The sequence below is a fragment of the Grammomys surdaster genome, unplaced genomic scaffold (assembly GCF_004785775.1).
Source record: "Grammomys surdaster isolate TR1022 unplaced genomic scaffold, NIH_TR_1.0 125672, whole genome shotgun sequence".
In the NCBI taxonomy this organism is placed as follows: domain Eukaryota; kingdom Metazoa; phylum Chordata; class Mammalia; order Rodentia; family Muridae; genus Grammomys; species Grammomys surdaster.
This window is the reverse complement of record NW_021620509.1, coordinates 413,602-433,566: the sequence shown is the minus strand read 5'-3', so window position 1 is coordinate 433,566 and position 19,965 is coordinate 413,602. Positions and strand designations below refer to the sequence as shown.

At 45.9% G+C, this 19,965-nt stretch overlaps 2 protein-coding genes across 6 annotated transcripts; one reads left to right on the top strand and one right to left on the bottom strand.

Moving 5' to 3' along the window:
• The first annotated feature begins 10,738 nt into the window (after positions 1 to 10,738).
• On the top strand, positions 10,739 to 17,540 carry Nr1i3 (nuclear receptor subfamily 1 group I member 3). Of its 3 annotated transcripts, none has more exons than XR_003713956.1 (9): positions 10,739 to 10,952; positions 11,115 to 11,257; positions 11,714 to 11,844; positions 13,138 to 13,307; positions 13,512 to 13,651; positions 13,838 to 13,983; positions 14,076 to 14,192; positions 14,372 to 14,490; positions 15,368 to 15,481. XR_003713956.1 is itself a non-coding variant. In XM_028787717.1 (9 exons), the coding sequence occupies exons 2-9, from the start codon at positions 11,121 to 11,123 to the stop codon at positions 15,495 to 15,497; spliced, it is 1,077 nt and encodes a 358-aa protein (XP_028643550.1). In that variant the 5' UTR covers positions 10,739 to 10,952; positions 11,115 to 11,120; the 3' UTR covers positions 15,498 to 17,540. The 3 variants fall into 3 exon arrangements, 2 of the variants coding, with proteins under 2 accessions (XP_028643550.1, XP_028643551.1); XM_028787717.1 differs by having other exon boundaries at positions 14,385 to 14,490; positions 15,368 to 17,540; XM_028787718.1 differs by lacking the exon at positions 14,076 to 14,192 and having other exon boundaries at positions 10,747 to 10,952; positions 13,838 to 14,006; positions 15,368 to 17,540.
• On the bottom strand, positions 14,556 to 19,407 carry Tomm40l (translocase of outer mitochondrial membrane 40 like). 3 transcript variants are annotated; one of them, XM_028787719.1, is made up of 10 exons: positions 19,273 to 19,407; positions 18,801 to 19,050; positions 18,414 to 18,481; positions 18,006 to 18,098; positions 17,643 to 17,744; positions 17,385 to 17,490; positions 17,066 to 17,188; positions 16,875 to 16,951; positions 16,565 to 16,667; positions 14,556 to 16,432 (listed from the first exon to the last, which is right to left on the bottom strand). In XM_028787719.1, exons 2-10 carry the CDS (start codon positions 18,913 to 18,915, stop codon positions 16,293 to 16,295), a joined length of 927 nt encoding a protein of 308 aa, XP_028643552.1. In that variant the 5' UTR covers positions 18,916 to 19,050; positions 19,273 to 19,407; the 3' UTR covers positions 14,556 to 16,292. The 3 variants fall into 3 exon arrangements, with proteins under 3 accessions (XP_028643552.1, XP_028643553.1, XP_028643554.1); XM_028787720.1 differs by lacking the exon at positions 18,006 to 18,098 and having other exon boundaries at positions 19,273 to 19,389; XM_028787721.1 differs by lacking the exons at positions 18,414 to 18,481; positions 19,273 to 19,407 and having other exon boundaries at positions 18,801 to 18,839.
• Between the last annotated feature and the right edge of the window lie 558 nt (positions 19,408 to 19,965).

Here is a 19,965-nt window from a genome sequence, read left to right as displayed (position 1 = left end):
AGAGAGAGAGAGAGAGAGAGAGAGAGAGAGAGAGAGAGAGAGAGAGAAGTAATTTTTAAAAATTTTAACAAAAAAAATAGTTCTTTAAGCCAGCAATTTACACTCCACTGATAGTCAGAAACACACAATTGTACAATAAATTGACAAATTTATGTGCAGATATAACTTGCAGGCTCCTAGAGGTGATCTTCTATACTCAAGGCTGCAGGGTCAGGAGGGCCAATGGAGGAGAGGCTGAAAGTAGCAGGGGTGGGGTCAGGGACATGCGAGGTGATTGCAACTGAATGGAACATCAAGAGTGTCAGAGGACAGCAAGCACAGCCTGTCCAAGTGTTTGAGCTTCTGGAGCCAAGTGTGATGTACCAGGTCAGGGCAGGGAAGCGGGGACAGGACAGAAGAGGCCGCCGTGATAAATAAGGGCCAGATGACGAAGGACTTTGTATAACATGCTAAAGAGATTGGATTTTTTTTCCCCTGAAGGTGATGGAAAGCAAATGAAGAATTTTAAGCAGGGGAGAGACATGATCAAATTAGCGTTTTAGAAATAGCAACCATGGAGGGTGGGGGATGGATTGGGAGACGAGGCTGAGAGCACAGAGAATAATTCAGCAGGCTACGGCTGCAATGGGTGAAAAATGATGACGGCCTGAACTCAGCTCACAGGCAGTGGGCATTTAGAGGTCAGGGGACAGCAATGACAAATCATGACTTCTAGTTAATTTTAGGGAGAGAAAAGAGGCCAGGATGACTCCATCCTCCAGCTCAGTACCGGGAGAGGGTGGGAATGAAAGAATAAAGACAGGAAGGCAGTCAGGACGCGAATACATACAGACCTCTCCCAACACTCCCTTCTTTAAGCACTATGTAAAGAATTTTACAACTATTACTTTATTCTTCACATGAAGCTGTCCGATAGTTCCTTAATCCCAGGTAAAAAGGAATAAGAATTCAGAAAGCTTAATGCACAGGTCTCAGTTGGCATAGGTGTTTTCTGATCCTGGCCTGAGGTGTTGGGAGAGAGTGATATATCAGTTAATTGAAGGCCTGTTTTCAATGGATGCCAGTGACCGTTGCAGAAGATTCTACTCTTGACCTGTTCCACAAAAGAGACCCTAAGGCTGGGAAGTTGTTCTGAACATGGAAGAGTAAGTTCAGAGAGGTTTGTTTCCAAGGCAGCACTGTCTCAAAGAAGTGTAAGATATACTAGGTGTGGTGCTACATGTCTGTAATATCAGCACACAAGACGCAGAGGCAGGAGGATCAGGAGTTCAATGCCAACCCTAGCCAAATAACAAATTCCAGACAAGTTGAGGCTACATGGGATCCTGTCTAACAGCAATAGCAACAACAGCAGAAGTACAAGGTAGGCTTCTATAAGAACACGGCTCAGTGTAATTCCTGGACCCCAGTGAATGAACAGTTCCAGCCTCAAATGTTTTCCTTCCATCTGACCTACCAATAAGCATCCAGTGGTGTCTTAGTCAGTACTCTATTGCTGTGAAGAGACACCATGACTGTTGGGATCCATTGTGTAACACTGTCTCTGTATTGTCAGTTGTTGGTTACTGTACCAGCAGAGAGCTAAGTACTAGCTGGATCTTGTAGCCCATCACGGCCTTGGACTTTGTAAATGTTCATCCTCCCTTACTTGCTGATTGGCTTTAATAAAGAGCTGATGGCCAAAGCGTAGGCAGGAAGTGGAAGGCAGAACTTTTTGGACTGTGAAGAAATTAGAAGCAGAAAATTCACCTTCAGGGTCTGAGGGATAGGACAGAGTGCAGTGGAGCAGGGAGATTCACAGATAGCCACACGGCGGGTCATAGGCTAGTCAGTCACGTTAAGTTTAGATAACTGGCTGACAGACTGCCCTAGCTAAAAGGTCTAACCATTAAAATATTAAAAAGACTCTGTCATCATTTATATAGTTGGTGGGTTAGGAAAGTATACAATGATCATGGCAATTCTGATAAAGAAAAGCATTTACTTGGGGCTGGCTTACAGTTCAGAGGTTTAGTCTATTCTCAGCATGGTGGGAAGCATGGTGGCACACAGGCAGACACGGTGCTAGAGAGGGAGCTGAGAGTTTTATATTCAGACCTACAGGCAGCAGGAGGAGAGCGCCATTAGGCCTGGCTTGAGTGTGTGAAGCCCCAGAGCCCACCCTCAGTGACACACTTCCTTCTACAAGGCCACACCTCCTAATCCCTCTCAAGTAGTGCCACGCCCCAGTGACCACACATTTAAATACGAGTCTATAGAGGCCATTCCTGTTCAAACCACCATATGTGCCAACCTAGATATGTTCTTTTCTGATTCTGTAGTGAGTTCAGGATGACAATATCTGATTGCCAGGGCCCATTGAACTGGGTCCCAACTGTGTCACACAATCAAGAAAAGGACAAAGCCAGTAATTCAGCTAGAAAGAGTTAAAGTCAGAAGTGGAACTTTAGTTCTTGGTTAGGGGTTCTTTTTTCTTTTTTTAATTTTATTTTAATTTATTTTATTGACAGAGTCACTCTACATAGCCCTGGCTGTCTTGGAACTTACTATGTAGAATGGGCTGGCCTTGAACTCACAGAGATCTACCTGCCTCTGCTTCCTGAGTGCTGGGACTCCAGAGTAGTAGTAAATGCCCGGCTATTAGGGTTTATATTTGTGTGGTTAAAAAAAAAAAAAGCAGCCTGAGGAGAGAAAGAAATAATTTACTTCAGGTTCCACTTTACACTCTGTCCTCAAGGGAAGCCAGGGTGGAGGTGCTATGGCTGGTTGGTTGCTTCAGTTTTTGTCTTGCCTTCCCTGAAATGACGAAGTGGAACCTGAAATTGAGTTAAATAAATCCTTCCCTCCCTTCTGCTGCTTTCTGCCAGGGTATTTTACCACAGCAACATAAAGAAGCTAGAACAGCTCCATAATTAAATTCCTTTGTAATAAGACCTCTCTCTTTTGTTCCTCCTCCTCAGAGTCTAACCACAGAGCAGGAGCTTGATAGTACATTGCTGAAATGCAGTCACTGTGGAAGAGGATCAGGAACCAAGTGGAGGACACTAGTCCTTCAGGAGCCTCTCTTCCCCTCGGTACTGCCACCCTCCGGTCTCTTCCACCCAGTGATTTCACTTCCTGTGTAGTTCTCAACACTCCCGCCTCCTGAATGTCCCACCACCATTCTAGAGGGGTCTTAATCTGTCACCTGCATTACAGCAATAGCTGGCTAACTGCTTTCTGCTTTCACCCCTCATCTTCACATTTACCTTCTAACCAGCTACCAAAGTGAGTTACTCGGGATGCAGATCTGGTCATGTCATTTCCCAGCCCATCTTTGATTTCTCTTATGTTTATTCTCTTATATTGCTTCTCTTACATTTCTCTTATATTCACTGCAGCACATCCGTAGAGGTCAGAAGACAACCAGCAGAAGTTGGTTCTCTCCTTTTGCCATGTGGGTCCCTGGGATTGAACTCTGGTCACGGCAGCCTGAACCTGTAATCCAGCGCCATCTCTGTAGTTTATCACCTAAAGTTCTCTGATAAAACTGGTGTGGTGCTATACTCCTGTGACACCAGCGGGAGGCTGAAGGAGCAAAACTGCAAGAATTACAGCCCCTCCTGGTTTAGAACTAGCAAGTTATGGCAACACCAGGCAAGTGAACAGGTTTGTCAAGCACTCATTATGTTTAAAAAAAACCAGTCACTGAGTCTAGAATGGGAAGAGGTTAACTCTGAGTAAGTGGAGAGAAAAAGCAACTGCTGTCAGTCAAGTACAGGAGGTGGAATTAGGAAGGAGAAGTGCTCCCAAAGGGTGGGAACACCAGGTCTCTAGGGGCTGGGGCTGGGACTCAGTGGATAGGGTGCTCACCTACTGCACCTATATTACAAAAGAATAAATAAATAAAGTTCCCCAATGGATTCAAACTACTTAATCTGACACATGAGGCATCTGTGTCTGCCCTGCCAAGTCTCAGCCCCATATTTCATCTCTCTAGCCCTGGTCCTTTTCACAGTAAAAGTTTTCTGCTACAACGAGAGTCCTATTAATGCTTCTTCCATATCTGCCTTCATGTTTCTGGCTTCTTGAACATTTCAGTTGCAATTTCTACTTAGGTTTTGTTTTTAATTTTCTCCTGGCTAATTCCTCATTTTCTTTTTAAAAATCAACTCAGTTGCCACTCATCCAAGAAGGAAATAGAAAACAGTATTACTTTGTCAAATCAGGACTAAGGGCCCCCCTTTTAGTCACATAATCCTCTGAACATAGCGCCATCATGGGCCTGAATATATTTCTTTGTATCTTTTAAAAGGGCTGTCCCTACTAGGGTTTAAACTTCATGAATACAAGAAAGTGTCTTACTCATCTTTTTATTGTGTGTCTAATACATGGTATGGTTTCAGTCAGTATTTATTAATAGAAATAATTACTATGGTTTCTCATAGTCCCACTGGAGCAAAGTCAATAACAGGTTATATGGAGGGGGGGATAGGTAGACAGATTGGTAGAGATGGATAATATAGCAATAGATATATTTTAACTGCTTCTTTAGTTAAGAGTTCAGATTAATAGTTCTTTAAGGATAAATTAAAATCCCCAAGTGAAGATTTAGAGTCATGATTACAGAGAGAGGAGACTGGATTTTTTTAAAGCTTTGTTGGGGATGAAGTTCTGTTGTAAGAGTACTTACCTAGAATGTATAAAGTCCTGGGTTTGATCATATAAATAATGTAAGTTCCTGTTCTCTCTCTCTCTCTCTCTCTCTCTCTCTCTCTCTCTCTCTCTCTCTCTCTCTCTCTCTCTCTCTCTCTCTCTCTGAGACAGAGTCTGTCTATGTAGCCAGAGTTTTCCTGAAACTCACTATGTAAACCAGGCTGGCCTTGAACTTACAGCAGTCCTGCTGCCTCTGCCTCCTGAGGGTTGGCATGGCCTGCATCACCATGCTCAGTTTAAGTGTTGTTCCGGATTGATTGAACCTTGAGATCCACACAAGCCAGACAGCTCTGCATCAACTGAGCTGCATCTCCATTCTAAACAAGGCATTTAAGAAGTCGGTCTCTCCTCTCCAACTTCCTCCCCTTCTCTCCTCCTCACTTTGAATCAGTGGGTCTAGATTACACTTGAGGATGTTAAGGACGTTAACTCATCTATAAAGAAATTACATGACTTTGAACTTGTAAACCTTTGACAGAATTATAAGGAAAAGGAGAAAAAAATGAAAATAGAACTTTAAAAAGAAGCAGGAACCAGGTGGTGGTAGTACATACCTTTAATCCCAGCTCTCAGAAGGCAAAGGCAAGAGGATTTCTGAGTTCAAAGCCAGCCTGGTCTACAGAATGAATTCCAGGATAGCCAGGGCCACACAGAAAAACAAACAAAACAACAACAACACAGAATGAAGAAGAAGAAGGAGGAGGAGGAGGAGGAGGAGGAGGAGGAAGAAGAAGAAGAAGAGGAGGAGGAGGAGTTGTTATTGTTGAGAACATTGCCTTCCAGGGGTTCCAAGTTCAATTCCTAGCACCCACATGGCTACTCATAACCATCTGTAACTCAAGTTCTAGGGGATCCAATACACTTTTTTTTGGATTCTATAGGCAACACACACACACATACACACACACACACACATGCTGCACAAAGACATATTCAGGCAAAATACTATCATAAACATAAAATGCAAATAATTTAAGGAAGAGAGGGAGGAGGAAGAAAGAAGACATGGAAGGCTGGCTCCCTGGCTAAGAGAACTTCCTGTTCTTGCAGGAGGATCCGAGTCTGATTCCTGGCACCCTCCTCTGACCTCAGCAGGGGCAAATATGGCCTACATTCACACAAACACATACACGTGCATATATTTTAAAATTCTTTTTAAAAATAAAAAGAAGGCCGGGCGGTGGTGGTGCACACCTTTAATCCCAGCACTTGGGAGGCAAAAGCAGGCAGATTTCTGAATTCGAGAGTTCGAGGCTAGCCTGGTCTACAGTGTGAGTTCCAGGATAGCCAGGGCTACACAGAGAAACCCTGTCTCGAAAAATAAATAAATAAATAAATAAATAAATAAATAAATAAATAATAAAAATAAAGCAAAAGAAATGTTTGTTTCTAGGTAGAAAGATTACTCAATGCATAATTAGCAAATATCCAGAGAGACCTGCAGTAAAAGAGCTTCCTTCTACCTAGGAAGATAAAATCTTTGAGCTTCTTCCAGTTTGTAAGGGATCAAATTTACCCAACATAGATTTATCTAATGTATTTCCTATCCAGAGAACATCCAAATACTTTGGAAATTATTTTTTGTGGCTGTAGCTGTCGGGAGACTAAACATACATTCAAAACTATTCTTCAGCGGTGATGGAGTGGTAGGGCAGCTATGAGGAGGCCTACGTTTGATTATTTATTAGAAGTTGATCTTTTAATTTCTTTTGAGAGAGCATGAAGTGAAATTTTCTGGTTTCTTTAGCAATTCAGCTGTGTTGCATATGTTTCTAGAAGCTGTCTTGTGAGAGGGCATGTGATGTCTAGGAAGAGCATGAATGGAGCCCCACAGACAGTGAGGGAAGACGCTTGCCACTCGCTTCTTCACTGGTCTTCGCTGGTCTCCACTTTGTAGAGAGAAACAAACCAAAGAACTTCTCGTGCTATTCCAGCTGATTATGGCCCTTGTGCTGACTCATGCTGCTTTGGCAGAGCCTTGCTCTTTCTGTTGGATTGAATCACTACTACTGATTCATGGTTGGTGTTTGCTATTGAACTGGACTGCCAGTATCCTGACAATGAAGAACGGAATCATCCCAAGGAACTACTTCTGAACAGATCCACAACCCTCTTTTCCTACTAACCTTCTTTCTCCCCTACCTCTGGTAGGTGGCCTAGAAGGAAGGTTGAAGTGTTTAAGAACCCTAAATAAAGTAGGTTTTGAAAAAAAAATCTAAGCCTACAATAGTGTCTCACTACATAGCCCAGGCTGACTTTGAACTCATGACAGCTCTTGCTTCTATCTCCCAAATACTGAGAATATAGACATCATCATACCAGCCCTAGGAGTTCTTGATCTTGACCCTACACATATCTGGTACATATTTTGGTATGTTGGTTTGTTTGAGACCAGGTGTCATGTCCCAGACTGACTATGTGGTTGAGGGTCAATCTGAACCCCTGTTCACCCTGTTTTTACTTTGTCCTTTGCCTCTCAATTACAGGCATGTTCTACACTTGTTTTGTTTTCCAGACAGGATGTTGCTGTGTAGCCCAGGTTGTCCTGGGACTCATAGTTCCCTGCCTCAAGCCTCTCTAGTGCTGGGATTACAAGCACGCACCATCATGCCTGGCACTTGATACATGTGCTGGTTAGTTTTTAATGTCAACTTGACATAAGCTAGAGTCATCCAGAAAGATGAAAATTCAAATGAGAAAATATCACCATAAGATTGGCTTATAGCAGGAGGACTGGAGAAACGGCTCAGCAGTTAAGACTACTGGCTACTCTTTTTTTTTTTTTTAAATGTTCTCTCTCTCTCTCTTTTTTTTTTTTAAAGATTTATTTACTTTATTTATGAGTACACTATAGCTGTCTTCAGACACACCAGAAGAGGGCATCAAATCTCATTACGGATGGTTGTGAGCCACCATGTGGTTGCTGGTATTTGAACTCAGGACCTCTGGAAGAGCAGTCAGTGCTCTTAACCGCTGAGCCATCTCTCCAGCCCAACTGGCTACTCTTGCAGAGGTCCTGAGTTCAATTCTCAGCAACCACATCATGGCTCACAACCATCTGTAATGGGATCAAATGCCCTCTTCTGCTGTGCATGAAGACAGATAGACTAATATACAGAAAATAAACTTAAAAATATTTTTTAAAAATTAAAGGGCTGGAGAGATGGCTCAGCGGTTAAGAGCACTGACTGTTCTTCCAGAGGTCCTGAGTTCAATTCCCAGCAACCACATGGTGGCTCACAACCATCTGTAATGGGATCTGATGCCCTCTTCTGGTGTGTCTGAAGACAGCTGCAGTGTACTCATACATAAAATAAATAAATAAAATCTTAAAAAAAAAAAAAAATTAAAAAAAGTGTTGGCTTGTAGGCAAGTCTGTGGGGGCATTTTCTTGCCTAATGATTGATATGTGAGGGTCCTACCCACTGTGGGTGATGCTACTCCCGGGCAGGTGGTCATAGGTTGTATAAAAAAGCAAGCTAAGGGGTTGGGAAAATGTCTCAGTGGTTAAGAGTCTTTAGTGTTCTTGAAGAGGGCCATTCCCAGCACCTATGTGATGGCTCCAACAGCATCTTCTAAAGTTGATAGACTCATGCATATATGTGGTATATCTATGCACACTCAGGCACATACATATGCATAAAATGAATAATTTTTTAAGACAGGCTAAGCAAGCTACAGAGAGTAAGACAGTAATCAGAGTTCCTCTATGGTCTCTGCTTTAGCCCCTGCATCCAGGATTCTGCTTGAGGTACTTCCTGACCTCCCTCAGTGAGGAACTGAGGTCAGGATATATAAGGCAAGCAAGCCCTTCCTCCCCAGGTTGCTTTTGGTTGTTGTGTTTATCACAATAGAAAGCAAACTAGAACAGAATTGGTACCAGAAGTAGGGTGTTGCTGTGAATGGCCTGGCCATGTTAGAGGGAGTAATGAAGAAAGATGTGGAGGCTTTGAGCTAGAAAAGCTACCGAGTGCTCTGAGCTTATGGATCTGCTGTTGTGGGAGGTTAGAAGGTGAGAGTATATCGCAGTGACGGAACCATGTGAAATTACAGAGGGAACCAAGGATTATCAGTCAAGTGGAAACTTCTTTGGCGAGTCAGTTGTGTTGGATGGTGTTTTGCTGGGACAAACACATGAAGGAGTACAGTTTCCTGAAGTGGACACAGGTGTGAAAGACTAAGGCAGAAGACTCATGAAGGAACATTTCACTGAAGCAGGCACAGGAGAGAGGATGTTTTGCTAAAGCAGACACACAATGAAGGATTCTTTGCTAACGACACGCATGTATTGGTCTGCCTACATTGCGTAGTTGAGCTGCATTTGTCCAGACTGGGGCCGATTGGATCCACGTGCTGAGGCAAAGCACATGCTAAGACAAGGCACATAGAGGACACGTGATGTTGGAGGATATAAATAGGGCTCGTGGAGTGATGGAGACAGAGCTTGGCTTGCTGGTACAGTTAGCTGTAAGAAATGCTTGTGGGTCTTGCATCTTCGCTTATCTTTGCTTCCCTGAGAGAGGCACATGGAAGAACTTCTGGTGTTCCTGTTGGTGTTCCTGTTGGTCCCTCCTGCTGACTTGAGCCAAGGCTGAGGCCTGGCTGTCTCTGCTAGGTTGTGTCACTGCTGTTGTTATCCTGACTGGACTGCTGGTATATCCCTGAGGTGTTTGTGAGTGGTTCAAGCTGCTGCTGCTAATCTGTGAACTGAACTGCTGATTTCCAAATAACACAGACAAGAGTTACTCTAAAAACCTTTCTAAACAGGTCCACTATCCCTGTATCCTTTCTTTCCCACTACCTCTGGTGGGTGAAGGGCTACAAGGGAAGTTAAATTATTTAAGAACTACCATTAAAAATAAGGTTTGAAAAAAAATTAAAGTTATATATCAGGACTCTTCAAGTGATATTTTTATTAAGAATCTGTAGTTTTGGTCAATTGGGGCTAAATAATAAGCTATGATTAACAAGAAACCACTACCCCTGATTTGAGCAGCTGAGGTTTGGCACCAGGTATCAGGGTTGGAGCCTGGAGGGTTTGTGATGTTTTTACATTCCTTTTTGGGTGGGAAAGATGCCAATAAACCACTGCACGTATATAAAGGTCAGAAAACAACTTAGAGAGGCCAATTCTCTCCTTCCACCATGTGGATTCCAGGGATGAAAGAGGTCATCACACTTGGCAGCCAGGGCCTTTACCTACTGAGTCTTTATACCAGCTCCACCTTGGTTTTTGAGACAGTCAGTGGGTCTCTCACTGGACTGGATTTCACCAAGTAGACTAGGTTTGCTAAGCCAACAAACCCCAGGGGTCCTCCTTGGCATTGGGATTACAAGTTGTCCCACTGTGCCTTTTAAAAAAAAAAAAAGTAGGTTCTAGGAATTAAACTCAGCTTTTAATGCTTACCTAGTGAGCTCAGTCACAGACGGAGCCATCTTGCCAGCACCTAGAGTTCACTTGTATTCATATCTCAGTCACTCCATGTAAGAAAGTGGGATCTCTTCTAGTGTTACACCTAAGTTCTCAGTTAGAATACAGAAGTCTTTTTAAAACAGATTTCTAGGGCTCAGAGGGCAAGTCCATTCTTGCAGAAGATTCAACTTCAATTCCTAGTACCCAACATGCCAGCTCACAACTGCCTATAACTCTAGTCCCAGAAGATCAGACACTGTCCTCTGATCTCTGTGGGTACTATGTGTACACATTTTTTAAAAATCAATAAATTAAAAAAAGAAAGAAAAAATCCTTTGAGAGCGTGGTATAATTGTTATAGCTATTCTTGTACTATTTGCAAACTGCATGTGAAAAAGCTTGCCATCTCTCTCATTGTCTCTTGGTTTATCCAGGAGCCATGCAAAAAGGAGACTGCAGATTTAGCCTAAAGCTCACTCATAGGGAAAGCCTCCATGAGCCCAGTAAGCAGCGGCTTTTAATGAGTCATGAGATCCTAGTCCCTCCCCATCTGCCACCAACCAACACTTCTCTGGCATGTGAGGAACCCCATCCCCACCCCCCTCACACACCCAGGTCTTTGCCCTGGGTCCAGAGTCTGCATCCTACCTACATATGGCACTGAGAATACCTCAGGCCCCACGCAAAAGACGTCCCTTGTTTTCCAGGCACTGAAGACCACAATCCCTAATTCCTGGCAGTTCCTGAGATCACAAGGAAAGCAGGGTCAGCGAGGAGGCCTGGGGAGAGGCATCCTACACCAGATTTTGTGGTCTGTATTTGGCATGCTGCCTAAGAGAAACAGGTAGGTAATTTGTTGGAGGCCAGAGACTGAAAGCAACATTTTTGCTTTTAGTGTAAATAGTCCTGGGGATCTGGTGTAGGGCAGTCTTGGGAAAAGATTCTGTAAAGGAGAAAAAAGAGACTCCTGTGGCCCAGAGCTGACTCTTAACTCTTCCACATTCAGGAGACCATGAGAGCTACGCTAACACTAGAAGCCATGGCCAGTGTAGAAGAATACGGGCCGAGGAACTGTGTGGTGTGTGGAGATCGAGCCACAGGCTATCATTTCCATGCCCTGACTTGTGAGGGCTGCAAGGGCTTCTTCAGGTGAATGCTTTCTCCCCAACAGAAACAACCCCCACAATCCTAGCAGTCCACCTGTAAACACTGGCACATCTCCAAGTTATGATAGTCTTGCAGCTAAGCGAAACTGCCCCGTCTAGCACCCTCAATACTGCTGACCATGACACAGTCTGAAACTGGTGACATAATAACAAAGCAGGCTAATCATTTGTCCTGGAGACACAGCCTAGTAGTCAAGAGCACTTGTTTAGCACACACTACCTGCAAAGTACTGAGTTCGGACTACACAAGGGTTCCTGAGTGACCTTGTGTTCTCATGAAAATTCTCCAACTACCTCTGAAGATCTTTCAGGCCCAGTTCAGATTAGCCTGTTGTTAAATCAATCTGTCTTTTAGGCCATGTTCTTTCGGGGTCCTCTTATACCCACCTGCATGTTCTCTGCCATCTAAAACCATGCAGTATCTGTCTCTGTCTCACAGACGAACCGTCAGCAAAACCATTGGTCCCACCTGTCCATTTGCTGGAAGGTGTGAGGTCAGCAAGGCCCAGAGACGCCATTGTCCAGCCTGCAGGTTGCAGAAGTGTCTAAGTGCCGGCATGAGGAAAGACAGTGAGTTGGCCCCTACCGTTCCAGGAATCCATTGAGTGTGCCTCTCTGCTTTTGCTCACGTCCACACAGCAGGCAGAGTAAGCATAATCAGATTATGCTTGTTTTCAAAACTTCTAATCTCACTGTAAAATACTTATTTTTAATGTGTATGCTTGCCTGCATATATGTCTAAGTTCCATGTGTGTGTGTGGTGCCCACAAAGGCTAGAAAAGAGTGTCGGATCACCTAGAACTGGAGTCACTGAGGGCTAGGAGTTGCCATACAGGTGCTGAGAATTTAGCCCAGGTTCTCTGCGAGATCAACAAGTGCTTTTAACCCTGAGTTTAAAACATCGCTCCAGTCTCTCCCCATTTCAGTCTCTTTTAAAGTACATGCTTTCATGCATATCCCCTTTGAGACTTTGTCTCGTAACCCTCTTCAGTACATTCCAGCCGCACTGGCCCAGTGCTATCCTTGAGCGTGTATATCAGGCACACTCTTCCCCAAAGCTTTCCCATTTGCCATTCCCTTGCCTGAGATGCCTTCCCCTTAGATTTTCATGACTTGCTTTCTCTCTTCTATCACTTACTACCTATCTCCTCATAGGCACTTCCTAGTTAGTTATTGCTGCTTTCTCTGTGACAGGTAACTGTGCTATGCTTCCAACAGATAACGAGGCTGGTCTCCCACAACTTAAGTTGTCTGAGTCAGTCAGCTAGAAAACAGAATCACACTTCAGAATCAAGCCTGTCTGCCTCTCAAACCCCTGCTTTCCCCTCATACTGCTTTTCTACGTGGAGCAGTGGGAAGGACACTGTAGAAGCCAAACGGCCCTGACGGACCTACATCACTTATTGTACATGTTACTGTAGACGTGTTACTGGAGTCTGCTTCTGAAAAACATGAGGTCTGAGTTAGAGTTGCTGTATCCACTGACATCTGACCTCAGAACCTTTGAAATTACAATTTATGCAGATACAAAGTGATGTTTCCAATAATAAGACCCCACTTCAATGTCTCCAAGGAGTCAAACAGCTTATACTCTTCTCACTTTATTCTCCACCCTTCCCTTCTTTCCCATGGTGCACTGTTTTCTGCTGAAGCATATCACAGATGCATATGAGGTTGACAGAAGTGTGCAGGGATCCCCCTGCCTCCTGGAGACACTAATTCAGTGAAATCCGAGGAAGCCTCTGAAACTCTTCCTTAGTCCTTCCTTATATGGGGAGATTGAGTAGCCCCAACTCAAAGTGTTGGCAGAAAGATGCTCTCTGATGGTCTCAACAGCTTTGTCATCTCTCTTGCCTGACACAGTGATACTGTCAGCAGAAGCCCTGGCATTGCGGCGAGCCAGACAGGCACAGCGGCGGGCACAGAAAGCATCTTTGCAACTGAGTCAGCAGCAGAAAGAGCTGGTCCAGACCCTCCTGGTGGCCCACACTCGCCATATGGGCCCCATGTTTGACCAGTTTGTGCAGTTCAGGGTGAGAACTTACCAGAATTTGGCCTGGATACCTGAGGAGGTGGCCCAAGGAAAAAGGCTATGGTGCCATGCCCAGATGGAGAACAGGTCTCCAGAATCCCAGGGTGGTCAGGCTCCTCGGCAAAAAATCCTTCTCAGATAAGCCTGGTGAAGCCTAAAGGACAGCCAAGGCGGGGGCCTCTCACTAATGCTCTCAACTCTCCAGCCTCCAGCTTACCTGTTCATCCATCACCGGCCTTTCCAGCCTCTGGCCCCCGTGTTGCCTATGCTCACACACTTTGCAGATATCAATACTTTCATGGTGCAGCAGATTATCAAGTTCACCAAGGATCTGCCCCTTTTCCGGTGAGTAGCACATGGCCTTTCAGGAAGCAAATGCTTTGTAAATCATACCAGTCTTGGATTAAAGTCGCATATCCTTTAGCCTTTCTGAGCGCTAGGGTCTTGAATTTTCAGTGTTAAGTATGCCAGCTGGACCTTTTTGATGGATAGACTTAAGTCTAAAGTGCCCTTGTTTTCTACTCTACACAGGTCCCTAACCATGGAGGACCAGATCTCCCTTCTCAAGGGAGCGGCTGTGGAAATATTGCATATCTCACTCAACACTACATTCTGTCTTCAAACACAGAATTTCTTCTGTGGGCCTCTTTGCTACAAGATGGAAGATGCAGTCCACGGTGAGATGGTAGAACGGTACAGGGTATGTATCTCGGTGGTATGAGGTGTGGAGCAATGGCCAGGAGGCTCCTCAGCCTACCATCTCTCACAGTAGGGTTCCAGTACGAGTTTTTGGAGTTGATCTTTCACTTCCATAGAACACTGAAAGGACTGCAGCTGCAGGAGCCCGAGTATGTGCTCATGGCTGCCATGGCCCTCTTCTCTCCTGGTGAGAATCATTCCAAAGCCGAGGAACTCTGGCCCCACCATCTCTACCCAAGCTCTCAGCTCCTTTAATTCATCCCTGACCATCTAGCTTTCAAACCTAAGAGAGGGTCTATACCATTCCCAGCCCCTGTAAAATGTGAGGCTCCCCATCCATGCCCTATGCCACCTTACTCTTCCCAGTCTCCTATCTCAGACAGGCCTGGAGTTACCCAAAGAGAAGCGATTGATCATCTGCAAGAGGAGATGGCACTGATTCTGAACAACCACATTATGGAACAACAGTCAAGGCTCCAAAGTCGGTAGGTGGGAGGCTGTGGATTTAGAGGCTGCATTGGGGGAAGGAAGGAATCTAAGAAACATTGAGTTCTGGATGAATGCATTTTACTGTTCCTGCCTTTGGGAAACCAGGTACTTAGGAATCTAGACCTTCCCTCGGGCCACCCCATAGCACATAGTCCCGGGATCCAAATTGCTCTGACTGCTGTTTCATCTCACTTTTCCAAGTTGTTGAGTTTTGTTGTTGTTGTTTTCATTCAGTAGAAATGCAAAGTAGGAACTCATGGCCTGTGTGTGACAGCATTCCTGAGATTGGGGACATCCCTCACCTCACCTCTCTGACTTTTCCAAACTAAAGCCAAAATGTCAATGTCTTGTTCATTCTTTTGGCCTGTTCCCCTCCTCTGGATCAATTCCTTGAAGTTTTCAGTCCCATTGGAATTAGAATCCTTCACACTTTCATAGACAAAATCTGTCCCTAGTTCAACAGTGCAGGCTCAGAAGCCTACGCCACCTTGGCTCTGCTCATCCCCTAACGAATCTGTTTGCTAAGAGGGGGATGCTTTGTACTGTAGAATAACACACCCACCTTCTAGAACTCAATCTAGAAGGTTCCACCTTCAGATTCTATACAGTTGAAGTTTTGGCCAAGTACTTCCTTTACACTTGACCTCAAAGCCCTGGGTTCAGGAAAAACTAGGCACAAAGAAGGAAACCAGTGTTGATAGAGGCCCTTCTTGGGGATTTCTAAGATTTTTCAAAATATAGATGTGCCATCCAGAGCATGATTTTGTAATGTTCAGACTTAGCTTCTCTGAGGGGCAGTTCAGGGGATAGGAACCTCAGGACAGGACTCCCAGCTGCCTTATTTCCCTGGTAACCCTGCTCCTTCCTCCGAAGGTTTCTGTATGCAAAGCTGATGGGCCTGTTGGCTGAGCTCCGGAGTATAAACAAGGCATACTCATATGAAATGCAGCGCATCCAGGGACTGTCTGCTCTGATGCCGCTGCTTGGGGAGATTTGCAGCTGAGGACCAGGCTTGCATCCTTTCCCAGACTGGATGGGGATACACTGGACTGGAAAGGGGAAAGTGCTGGCGCCCCAAATGGGAACCAACAGAGAGGAACTCGGCAATGGCAATGAAACACTGAACAGTAACTGTCTCTTCGTGCCGTCATCAGTGGGGCATGGAGTGGGCAGGGGACAGAGAGAAGGAAGTTGGGTGACTATAGGGCCAAAGTTGTTCCCTGGAAACACAGAGCATCAAAAGGAAGGAAGCCTCAGGGCTAGGAGGTGGATGAAGTTCCTTCTGGGAATGGGTGGGTCCATTCTATGGTCTTTCTGTGGCCAAAGATTTAGCTCTTTAGTCCTACCTTCCCAACCTTGAGGGGCCGAGGAATGGGAAAACCAGGAGAAATGGGATAGACAGGAGGCCTTTTTCCTGCTCCTTATTTTCATGCAGATTTCTCTGCTTTGAAGAAGGAGGAGCTAATATCTTAATCAAACAAAAATAATGAAAAAAATGAGGTGAGGGAAGCCAGACACATCCCTTAGTCCTTCTCCTTTTCTCCAGAGCCATAGAGCTTGTGGGAGATCATAGTGGGCTGACGGCAGTATTGGGAACCTCAACCCGCTGCCTAACTGGAAAAATGATTCTGTGGCAGTTCCAGTTCTAAGGAGGATATCGTCTTGTCCCCCACTCTGCCCATGGGACCTAGGAGTCATCCGGCAAGGTGGGCTTTGGAGAGGGACCTAGTTAGTCTCTGACCCTAAGGCATCAGACTCAAAGGTTCCAGCGGCTGTGGAAGCTGCTTCCAGGACAGTCTCAGCCCACAGTGATGCTGAAGCCGCAATGGAATCTGTTTCGCCAGTGATTGAGGAAGGCTCCGAGGGCTAGGGTGACAGGCAGGGGACGGATCTTCTTCTCCAGCACTGCACCTACACACCAGTTACTGTCCACCAAGCCTGCCAGGGAAAAGTATATGACATGGTTGATTAGCAGGACTTGGAGTAAAGAGTTAACAGAAATAAAGCAAAGCCTCCCTCCCTGCATGTCCCCAAATCCCTCACCACGTCCACCTGTCACAAAAGCCTCACCTCTAAACACCATATCGGCCTGGGGCAGAGTCAGGTGGTAACCAAAGGAGAAGGTCGTATCTTGTAGCCTTGTATTTGCCTCAAACTCTACTCCAACCTGAACCTGAGAAGCAGGGACAAGAATGAGAGGAGGACCCATTACCATGAATCCCACAGGAGTTCCAACAGGGTATAAGCAGGCTGGAGTACATGTGTGAAAATGTAGACCAGATGAGGATAGGAAGAACGATAGGCCAGAAGCCAGGGGAGACTTGAGGGCAGAAGATTCTGACTGACTGATTAGGCTGGGGGATGAACTCAGTAGTCTTACCTGTTCGTTTGCCTTGTGATAGTAACTTGCATGGGCCCCACCTGACCCAACATTCAACGTAGCTACCCAGTGAACAGCTGGGAGATGGGGAAGAACAGAGGGAAAAGACAGTTACTGTCGTAGATATAGGGAAGGAACCCCAGAGAAGCCCAGAACCACTCCTCCTCACCACTATTCACTTGGTTCCATACCTGAGTACTTCCCAGCCAGAGTCAAGATGGCCCCCTCTTCTCCTGGCCGCCGGTGATAAACTAGCTCTCCTCCAAGCACAAGCCGATGGGTGATGCTCTGCAGGAAGTGAGCGACCATGATCACTGTCAGGGAGAGAGGAGACAAGAGTCAGGTTCACTTTCTTACCATCCAGTCATTCCCACCCTCACAGAAACGTTCCTTTTCTAATCCCCAAACTGCACTGCACATGAAACAACACTAGTGACGACTTCTCTTTCTTTACTTTTCTTTTCTTTTTTTTTCAAATGGACAGGCAAGAACTCTGTCCCAGTTCCCCACCTGATTCCCCAATCAGATCCGGGTTTCCCAGGGTCAGAGTGGCTGTGTAGTCATCTCCCCGGTACTCGCCGTCAAACTGCCATGTCAGGAACTTGGCCTGCTGTGTCTGGGTGGGGAGAGTAAGAAATAAAATACACTTCTCTCTTTTTATGTTCAGTATTGCCTCTGCTCCTCCTCCCTCTGGGTCCCCCAAGGCAGGATACCCATGGAGGAGAAAGAGAGGTGCCTCGGTGGATGGAGGCAGGAACTGTGGGTCACCTGGAAGACAGCCTTAGCTCGCAGCCGTTCTGCCAACAGAAGAAAGACCTGGGCGTTGAGACTGCCACTGCTGTCCATATCCCCCACCACAGTGGGGAACACCTGTTAGGGAGCGTAGACAGTAAGGCTGAGATGGGTAGGTACCTCTATTCATCGGAACATGAACATGAAGAGATTTCAGTAACACCTCACAGTGCCCCCTGGTGGACGCCAAAGACAAACTCTGGCATCTTTGCACAGGAACAGCTCCCATTCAGAAGAGGCACTGAGAACATAGTTGCTGAACACACATATTTCCTCATTCTCAAGACCTACATCCATGTGGGTTTTACACAGTTGACGTGAGTGTCGGGGAGCCCTCACCTCTGTGGGGCTAAGCTGCCAGTCCCCTGCATAAGCGGTATGGAGGTGGTACCCTGGCAAGCCCAGGGCACTCATATGCACAGTATGAGCCACCTGAGGAAAGAGGAGACAAGGGAGAGCATAGCATTCTATTTCCATTCAATCTTGTATCCCACCCTTGACCTTTTTTTCCATCTAGAGGAGGATTTTTAACACCTCAACTATTCTAATATATGCAGAGTCACTGGATTTTAAGCAACAAGTCTCACATCTTGTTGCTTAAAGGCAAAGGGGGTAAAAAGGAACCCCACATCTTCCCTCACTTGTCCCTCATAGCCTGGCTAAGACTGGACTAATAGGTGTGAAGAAGAGGATCCAGAGACAAGCAGGGAGGAGGAGGAGTAAGGAGGGGCAGACAAGTGGGAGCACCTGGAAATGGCTGCTCAGAACCTTGTTGACAACCAGCTTCACACCTTCCATCTGTGCCGGGAATACATCTGAAGGGATTTAAGGGAAGGAACAAGCACAGATAAGGACCCCTAACCACCGTGACAGACTCCCTTTTCAATCGCATATTGATAAGGACCCCTGAGCACCGAGACAGACTTCCCTTTCAATCGCATATGAAGCACTGGAGGAAGTGACCTCCTTTCAAATCCTGCAACAAAACGCTCTACTTTGAGCATCTGATCCTTCTTGACTACTGGATGCTCCAGCTGTGATCTCCCCTTTCTGTTCACACCACTGGACATCAGCGTTCAAGACCCTCCCTTCTCTACTCCTTCATCCTGAGACACCCAAATGCTGCGGTCTCACCTTTGCACAACCGGTGCAGCTCATCGAAGCTCCCGGGGTTGGGCAGCGGTTCCTCTCGACGGTGGCTCCGGCGGGGTAAAGTCCCCATCGGTGCCAGGCCCAGGGTGTTCCCCATTTTAGTCCAGAGGACAGGGAGTGGCTGGGATTAGCCTGGGGGGGAAATCTATTGCTCCCTCTATCCTCCACGGGCTCCAACCCCCATCATCGGGCTCCCCAGTTTCAGAAACTTCCATATGGTTCAATGCTAGACCTGCAATAAGAAACAGTAGGGAGAGAGAGCACCGATGCGAAAGTTGAATCCCGGGCACACTCCCGCCCCAACGTTGATCCCTCACTCCCACCTGTCACCACCGTCTGCTCTCCCATTATCTAGTCTTAACTACTACCACAGGTTTCAGCTGACTTCCTAAGTTTCTCTGTTCTTCATCCCCACGTCCCAAGGGACTGCCCGCAATGAAACACTAGCCCTTACCATCTCAGATCATCCTGCTGCCTCTTTCCCCTAGGCACACCCCGGTCATCTTGATGGGGGCAGCCATCTTGAGTATTGGCAGAACTGCAGCTTCACTCTATATTCCCAGCATAGCCGTAGGCGCCATCTTGGAAATGGGCAAAGGAAGCGCCCAAAGACCCAACCCACTCAATGATGAAAAAGGTGCCTCAATTTACTAGTGGCCAATAGGAGAGGAGAAAACAGAAGAGTGGCAGGGCTGAAGGTCCTAGCGCTTCAGTCCGAGCTGCAGTGGCAAGTTTGTGAGTAACCCTTAGAGGTTATTCAAGGCCTCCTTTTAAGATCGCCCAGCCTCCTCAAGGTCGAGATAAACTTGTGAACATTCAAGACACTAGAGGGAGCATTTTGCCTATTAGACCACTGAACTTCCTTATACTGGAACGTGAGAAAAATGAAACTATAGTTTGAAGACATATTTTATGAAGAAACACTCAGGGATTGTGGAGACGTGGTTCACCTTACTCTCCACCTTCCTGAAAGTCTCTAGAGAATCCCCACAATTCTCCGCTATACACCTCCAAAGGACTGCTACTCACAAACACAGCTCTCCCCTAGAGAACAGAACCCTATCCCCACACACACACCTCCTCCCTCTGGAATTCACAGGCCTTGCCTTCTTGTTAGAATAGAAATGGTTGTGAGAGTTTGAGGGAG

What these genes read in the sequence shown, in the direction of transcription:
- Tomm40l (XM_028787719.1), bottom strand. Translation starts at nt 18,915, where the DNA reads ATGGGGAACACCCTGGGCCTGGCACCGATGGGGACTTTACCCCGCCGG. An exon ending in TTCTGAGCAGCCATTTCCAG is followed by an intron (nt 18,099 to 18,413) that starts GTGCTCCCACTT and finishes CTCTTTCCTCAG; the next exon opens with GTGGCTCATACTGTGCATAT. An exon ending in GGATCTGATTGGGGAATCAG is followed by an intron (nt 17,189 to 17,384) that starts GTGGGGAACTGG and finishes TCTCCCTGACAG; the next exon opens with TGATCATGGTCGCTCACTTC.
- Nr1i3 (XM_028787717.1), top strand. Translation starts at nt 11,121, where the DNA reads ATGAGAGCTACGCTAACACTAGAAGCCATGGCCAGTGTAGAAGAATAC. An exon ending in AAGGATCTGCCCCTTTTCCG is followed by an intron (nt 13,652 to 13,837) that starts GTGAGTAGCACA and finishes TACTCTACACAG; the next exon opens with GTCCCTAACCATGGAGGACC. An exon ending in CAGTCAAGGCTCCAAAGTCG is followed by an intron (nt 14,491 to 15,367) that starts GTAGGTGGGAGG and finishes CTTCCTCCGAAG; the next exon opens with GTTTCTGTATGCAAAGCTGA.